This window comes from Nicotiana tabacum, chromosome 22, assembly GCF_000715075.1.
Source record: "Nicotiana tabacum cultivar K326 chromosome 22, ASM71507v2, whole genome shotgun sequence".
Lineage (NCBI taxonomy): Eukaryota > Viridiplantae > Streptophyta > Magnoliopsida > Solanales > Solanaceae > Nicotiana > Nicotiana tabacum.
Window position 1 is genome coordinate 122061172 of NC_134101.1, and position 8065 is coordinate 122069236.

An 8065-nucleotide genomic window follows, 5' to 3' on the forward strand; every position below is an offset into this window, starting at 1 on the left:
TATGTATGATTTTCTCTTCATTTCTCTTTTCTTCGCAATTTTCTAATATACCATTGGTGGTCTGTTTATCTTATTTGGTTTAGTCCTCAGAAAGATTTTGAACTTCTTTTAAAAATAAATTCATGTTAAAGTTATTTATCAAAAAAATATATTTTGAGAAACATTTGTAACAATTGTATGAAAATTTATTTCGAATGGTTTTGTTGTATTTTCGAATAATAAAGTTTGCAGTTAAAACTCGTTTTTTTTTGTTTTGTTTTTTTTACAACTTATTTTCCCTCCAGATATTGGCCAATATTATTGACGAACCAATATTTCTCTGGCACGTAAGTAAAGGGTCCCACAAATTCACAAAGCATTATTATATGCTCTCATCTCACACGTTTTCCCCTTTGGCGCCAAATTCCTCTTCCACTGTCAGTCTCCACTCTCTTTCACCAGTCATCGGCGAGTTTCCTCCGGCGAAGAAAACCCTAACGAGCTCTCAATCGCGGAATTCTCGCCGACTAATTTCTCCGATTCCTCCTTCGTTCTCCACGTTTCACTTTAATGTCGGAACGTCGCGCTAAACGCCCCAAAATCACCAGGTGTGTGCTACACAATTTTCACTTACACTACCTAAAACTTTGGTCTTTCGCAGCTTTCTTTGATCCATAACTCCTTTTTTCCCTTCTAGGTGCTTTTTGAAAAAATAATTCGGACTTTTCCTATTTTGAGTAACAGTTAGGGTTTATTCGACCTTTTGTTATATAATCTCACTTGAAAACATATAAAACCAATTTCAAAAGTCTTTTACTTTACATATTTCTAGTTATAGTTGTGGATTTCATTTTTATATTTAGGGAAGTTGAATTAAAGTACTAGCTTTATTGTTTGGGATGCTTATTTTGCACTTTTTTTTTGGTTATAATCTGCAGGGGAGAAGATGATTATATGCCAGGAAACATAACTGAGATTGAGCTTCATAACTTCATGACGTTCAGCAAGTTGACATGCAAACCTGGCTCCCGATTAAATCTTGTAATTGGACCAAATGGCTCTGGAAAGAGTTCTTTAGTCTGTGCGATAGCACTTGGTCTTGGTGGTGAGCCTCAGGTAAGTGGAAGTTGAAGGAAATGAAAAATTATACCACATGTGAATTTCATGGGTGAACTTTTACCAAGATGAAAGTTGTGTTAAAACTGCAGCTTTTGGGGAGGGCTTCTAGTATTGGAGCATTTGTAAAACGCGGGGAGGAGTCGGGGTACATCAAGATTTCCTTGAGAGGGGAAACCAAGGAGGAACATTTAACTATCACGCGGAAAATAGATACACGGAACAAATCTGAGTGGATTTTTAATGGTAAAGAATTCTTTATCTATAATGAGTGCTTCAATTAGAAAGCTGTTTAACTTGCTATTTTTGTGATGATGGGCCACTCGAATGATACAAGTCTTTCTGATTTGCTTTACTCTTTTTATGTCATAATATGTTATAGATTAAGGTTATAAGTGGATGGCTTCTTGCATTTATCCATACGAGTGAAAACAAAGGCTTCTATTTCCTGGAACTTTCTCATTCTTTTCAACATGAATGATGCATATTTTCCGACCTTTATATCTTTTTTATCTTTTGATTGTCAGATTTCAAATTTAGGAGCTTGGGCGTATTCACGTGCTATCCTTTTCAACTCTCTTTTTCCTATCCCAGTTTCCTCATTCCTTTGCCATCTTTTTCCTTAGAAGGCTAAGATTCCTACCAGCACCGTTCTCGGTTGAAGTTAGGCTAATTATGAATATTCTTCTTTTGTGTAATTAGGTTCAAATTGTTGCATCTTGTATAGAACAAATAGTGAATCTTGTTTGCCATTTTTGCCCTCCTCTTTCAGTCTGTTATGCTTCAAGTTTATGAAGTTGGAGTTTGTCTTGCTTCTGCTTAGAGTATGAATGGCTTTTATGTAGTTCAAAGCTTTGGCAGTAGTTTAGGAACGAGATTGGAAGGTTGTTACTTCTGACAGGTGGTACTTTAGGGAGGAGATCATAAGCTGTCACTTTGATGTTGCTTCATTGCATTTCACCATATTGCTTTAATCAAATATTCCAAGGGCGCTATTTAGATGAGCACAACAGTGGAATCGTTTTAATTCTTTGTTTTCTATTTTACCTCTATTTGGTGTAAGCTAGTCGTCAGGAGCTGGTTGTACTAATGAGATACGATCATTTTTCTCCCTATTATATATACTGGCAGATCTCTTCCTAGTTCTGTCAATATTTTTTATTATCATCTTAAGAATTTCCTGTTCCTCAACTGGAAGTTCCGACATATGTTTGGTTGAAGTTCTTTGAATCGTAAGTAGGTTCTTTATTCTACTTTCTGTAATGTCATGTCTCTCTTTGGGCGGATAAACACTTTTGGGGATCAGATAAGGATGTTGTTAATCAGTTGAAAAGAAAATGTAATTTAACATGAGATGCTTTTTGCAGTCATTACATGTGTTTATTCTGTTTCAGGAAAAGCTGTGCCAAAGAAGAACATAACTGATATAACTCAAAGGTTCAATATCCAAGTTAACAATTTGACTCAAGTGAGTTCTTTGTCAGCTTCTTTTGGATGTTCAACATAGAGGACACATATGCTATGTTGCTAAAACATTATTGGAACCTACATATCCCCACCCAAATCCACCCCTCTCCCAAAAGATGTTAATATGAAAACACACTAGCGGGATCTCTAAAGTCAAGTGTGAAATACATTAACAAGACCATGTTTGCTCAACTCCCATTATTGAAAATTGTTTGCTTGTTGCATGATGGGCATGTTTTTCTTTATCCGTAAAGGATAAATTTATTAATTACCAGCTTTAAGTGAATGCTGGTATGTATGTGCAGTATAGCACCATTCAGGTTGAATGTGCTTAAAAATCAATCATGGCTTCTACATCATGCATGGTGCGAATGTTTTTGAAATAGGAGTTTTAAGAGTTTCCTGATGCAGTTGCTAAAGTACAGATGTTTGTGGTTTTTGGCTTTCTAATGCAACATTCAAGATGTAAATGATGAAGACAACACGTTAGAGTTCATCAGCTCACTACAGGATTTGAGTTTCTTCTGTTTACAGATGGGATCCCTTCTTTTTGTTTTGTATAGGGGATCCCAGAACTTGTAACTCACAAGCACTATCATAGTGCGTGGCTGTTGTCATTTATGAAATTACTACTTACCAGTCCCAGAAAAAGGAATTTCCTCTAACTTAAACTCCAATCTTCGTGAAAAATTGATTTTTGAGAATTTTCCATTAAAAAATTAAGTTTGCTATGAAAACACTTTGACGATGTAGCATGTGGATATTTTCTTGCCAATGATCTTTTATTGTTTTACTGATCCAATATTGATATATAGTGACCACTGAACGCCAGTTGCTTTGGTTGTATATCATCAAGATATTATTGATTAGTATAGCAGAACCAGATGCTCCTAAATAATAGGAAGCTTTAATGTTCGCCTGAAACTATCAAGTTTTTGCATTTATTTATTTTTGAAAAGGGTATAATTCTCAGTTTATATAGTATACCAGTTGGATTACTACCAACTCTTTAGAAGTAATTTTTCCCACAGAATGATTTTGACTAAATATGTTATAGTCTACTAAGTGAATTTCTTTTCTAAATATTATGAATTTTCTCTTATAACACGTGCATTGTTAACGTGCATGTAATCCTTAAATAGAAAGTTATGGCATATCACAGTTGTTTTTTTAATCAGCAAACAATAAAAGGTTTACTAATATCCAGCAATAAGATGGTGCTGTGCATGTATCATGTAGATACCAAAAACAACACCAGGCTTGCTAGTACAGTAGAAGAAAAAACAACTATGCTCCCTCAGGTCCTGGTGTTGATTATGTCCATTTTGCAGTAACCAGAATTAGTCTTGTAAGGCAGTAAATGAGCTTAACCATCTTATATAAAATTCGCGTCTACACCAAAAAGAAAACTAAGACAAACAGTTTTACTTGGTTTTGCTGACGGCTGCTACTCTATTCTCGAACCTTTTTGGCATGGTAGTTCACAGTTGTTTGAACCAGAGTTATCTCTGGAGGTTTCATGCAGGTGATAATTTTTAATTGCATTACGTACTCAAGCCTTCTACCAATGTGGTACAGTTGCGCCATTTATGCTGTCAGGAGAGTCTCAAGGATTAGGTTTAGGAAGTACCTACTTTATTCGATGACACTATGTACTTTTCTCTTGGCCTTAAGCGGATGTCATACTGAGTGTTTGCAATTCCTTCTAGTACACGCTACACAAAGTCTCTTCTTTTATCATCTTATTTGGTTACTGTTTTGTGCCTTGATCAGAAGTATCTAAGAAGGAAGACCATTGATGTATTCAGAAAATTCCTCATTATCCTTTTGGTTTTACATTTTTCACTTCCTGGTCTACATTGACCTTTTGTATAAGCTTTTCTTTTTATCTGCTTGTCTCTTCCTTGTTTATCTCTAGCCCTTCAGACAATTTTTATAACATCTTTTTAACTGTCTTAAGTACTTCATCTGTTCCATTGTGTGTGACATTGTTTGATTGTGCTTAGAGTGTAATAAAAAAAGAAAGACTTTTGAAACTTGTGGTTTTAAACAGCTCATGACATTTATGTGGCTATAAAATTATATCATTAAGGGTAAAATGGAAAGTGGAAAGTTAAATTTTTTCCATATGCAGAAAGATGCTATTCGTTTTGATGTGAATAGTGGAAATACTATTCTTTTTCAACTAGTATAATATATTTTACCTTAAGAAGTTAGAGAACTTGAACTAAACTAAAGTTTACTTCTCTCTTGTGAGATTCTTTTCCTTGTCTTTATGATCTATTGGCTGATATATCCTTATTCGATGGGGAGGACCTCAGTTTCTACCTCAAGACAGGGTTTGTGAATTTGCAAAGTTAACTCCTGTTCAACTCCTTGAAGAGACTGAAAAAGCTGTGGGTGATCCTCGGCTACCAGTCCAGCATAGAGATCTTATTAGCAAGAGTGAGGAGCTGAAGAAGTCTGAACGAGTTAGTTCTGTCTTACCAATTTGTGGAAGCTTTTGAAAATTTTATTGCAAAGCATTTATTAGTGAACCAAGCAAACATCCTGCCTTATTTTTTTGACAATTCAAACTGAATGAAAAATTTCATTATCTATTTTAGACTGTGAAGAGCGGGAGAGAGACACTGGATCAGTTGAGGGAAGTCAATTCTCAACTTGAAAGAGATGTCGAGCGTCTCCGTCAAAGAGAGCACCTCCTAGCACAGGTAAGTGTGGAGCTTCTTCCTAAGCTTTGATCAGAGCTGTAAATTGACTATTCATATGGCTTGTAGGATGTCCTACTGATCTCCCCCCTCCCCCCCCCAAAAAAAAAAGAAGAAGAAAGAAATGTAAATTAAAATAAATTTGGCTGTTCATATGTTTATAGGCTGAAACCATGAAAAAGAAATTGCCATGGCTGAAGTACGATGCTAAGAAGCCTGAGTTTCTGGAAGCCAAAAGGCAAGAACAAGATGCCAAAATGAAGCTGGATGAAGCTGCTGAGAGTTTGAATGAACTCATGGAACCTATAGAGTATGCGAGCTTGTTGTGTAATTCATAGATTGAGTTAGAATTTTGTCTCTTCGTTTCAATATGCGGTTCATATTTCTGTAGTGGGAAATTTGCAGTTTCCTGTCACTAGAAAATTTCAGATTTCAAGGCACCCCACTGTTTTAGTAAATTGATACTGATCAAAAAGTAAATTCCAAATCGAGCCTCCACCTTTCTTTTTAAAATATCTTGTTTTGCCTTCAGTTTTTTTCTTTCCTTAAATTTAACAGTTCGGTCTCAGGGAAAAGAAGCAAGAGAAAGCAGAACGAGATGCTAAATGCAAAAAAATGAATGGCCTGTTGGGTGACAATGCCAACAAGCGTATGAAACTTCTGGATCAGGACAATCGTTTGGTATTTTGTCAGAGCTTCAATAAGTTTATCATTTTGATTATTTCTTTTTCCTCTACAGTATTCATTTTTACTTCTTTCTCTGATATATCAGGATGTTCAAGTGCGTGGAAAGTATAATGAAATGGATGACTTCAAGAAGCAAGAGGAATCTCTTCAACGTAGAATTTCGAAAGCCCAAGAAGATCTTAGAACTGCCGAATTGGAGCTTGCAAATCTTCCTCCTTATGAACCTCCTAGAGATAAAATTGTAGGCTTCTTAGTTTGCTTTACTGCATCGTCTTATACTATACTTGCTTTAAAGCAACATCCCTAGATATGAGGTTACGTGCCTTAGGATGGCTAGTATGTGATTGATTATTGAATTTCAAGGAAATCTTATGTTAACTATTCTCGAGTAGCCTTTTTTATGTAGATACCCCTAACTGATCTCTGCCTACTGCAAAATTTATGTTGCTGAACTGGTCAAACTCTACAGGATGGCTTGGGTTCTAAAATTTTGGAGCTGCAAGATGCTGCAAGAGAACTAAGGTCTCAGAAATCAGAAATGGAGAGATCCCTTGATCGGAATAGGACAGCATTCAGGCAGTGCTCTGATAAGTAAATATCAGGACTTGTTGCTATGGTTATTGCATTATAAAATTACTGAAAGCTCTTACACATTCTTGCATTACTCTGCAGATTGAAGGAGATGGAGAATGCAAACAACAAAAGATTACGTGCTTTACAGAGTAGTGGTGTTGAAAAGATATTTGAAGCTTACAATTGGGTTCAGGAGCATCAACATCAATTTAATAAATCTGTATATGGTCCAGTTCTTCTTGAGGTATACAATTAGGCTTTTGCTACTAGATACTTATGGATCTGAAAGGTTATTAACTACTTTTCTAACAATAAAAAAGCTTATTAACTACTTTTCTGAAATGAAAACTCAGGTCAATGTTTCCAATCGGATTCATGCAGATTACCTAGAGGATCACGTACCATTCTATGCCTGGAAGGTAATTAACAAGAATGGTTTCGTCATCTATGTCTCCAATACTAGCATATGTGGCACAAGCAGATTTGTCTATCTTGCATCTTTTCTCTGCTTGTTTGGTACCTTCTAGCTCGTAATTAATATCTGAACATGGTACATATGGTGATTTGTATAATCACTTATTGAAGTTTAAACTTGAGTATTCAGTTTGATGTACTCCTTTTTCTTTTGTTCTTTTGTGCTTTGGTATGAGATTTGCAGTTGTAGAAAGCATTGATTGGAGTTGTACTTTTAACAATCTTATCATCGCTAAGTGACATTCACCAATTGTTTTCTAGTTTAAGTTGTAACTTTGAGTAAGGTGTTTTTGTCATTGCATGGGCATACTGCATGCTTATAGAAATGATAACTTCTGTAGAATGTACAAGCGGAGACATCAAAAGGTTTCCAAAAAAAATGATAACTTCTGTAGAAATGATAACTTCTGTAGAGGGTTTTCTTTTCTTTTTTTGTTGTTTTCTGGGATGTAACCACAGCACTCTCTTAGTGCTGATTTTTTGATATCTATAATACCTTACCATTTCAAAAAAAATAAGGTTTCCGGAATCAAGGTTATTAGTCTGATTTAGTGCTACTGAAAAATTGTTTCTCATCTCATCAGTTCTCTTATTTATTGACATATGCAGGCCTTTATAACACAAGATGCAACTGACCGTGACTTCTTAGTTAGAAATATGCGATCATTTAATCTTCCTGTTTTAAATGTAGTGGATGAACGCCAGAGCCGTGTTCCCTTTAAAATTACTGAGGAGGTATGTATAAGCTTCTCTAAGACCTCCTGTTTGATGCTAATCTATCTGTTAATTTGGTTTTCTTGTTATTATCTTCCACAGATGCGTATGCTAGGCATCCATTCAAGGCTTGACCAAGTCTTTGACGCTCCAGATGCAGTCAAGGAAGTTCTAATCGACCAATTTGGGCTGGATTCTTCTGTAGGCTTACTATTCTAAAAAACTTAAGATATTTTCTTCTGAACTTAGCTTTAGTAGATTAACATAAGGGTACACGAATATTGTGAATCGACATACCCGAAATCTTCTTTTGATAAGTATCTATATTTACCTATTCATAAGTTTGT

General features: G+C 35.5%; 1 protein-coding gene across 1 annotated transcript in view; it reads left to right on the forward strand.

Annotated features, from left to right (window-relative positions):
• The first annotated feature begins 390 nt into the window (after window positions 1-390).
• The window catches only part of LOC107776932 (structural maintenance of chromosomes protein 5-like), a 42536-nt gene continuing 34861 nt past the window's right edge, over window positions 391-8065 (forward strand). Inside the window, exons 1-14 of the mRNA XM_075244630.1 lie at window positions 391-587; window positions 918-1095; window positions 1188-1341; window positions 2490-2563; window positions 4884-5033; window positions 5169-5273; window positions 5435-5580; window positions 5840-5951; window positions 6043-6198; window positions 6427-6548; window positions 6630-6774; window positions 6884-6949; window positions 7614-7739; window positions 7821-7919. Coding sequence (XP_075100731.1) covers window positions 550-587; window positions 918-1095; window positions 1188-1341; window positions 2490-2563; window positions 4884-5033; window positions 5169-5273; window positions 5435-5580; window positions 5840-5951; window positions 6043-6198; window positions 6427-6548; window positions 6630-6774; window positions 6884-6949; window positions 7614-7739; window positions 7821-7919 — 1671 coding nt within the window. The 5' untranslated portion in view covers window positions 391-549. The remainder of the gene's footprint in view (window positions 588-917; window positions 1096-1187; window positions 1342-2489; window positions 2564-4883; window positions 5034-5168; window positions 5274-5434; window positions 5581-5839; window positions 5952-6042; window positions 6199-6426; window positions 6549-6629; window positions 6775-6883; window positions 6950-7613; window positions 7740-7820; window positions 7920-8065) is intronic.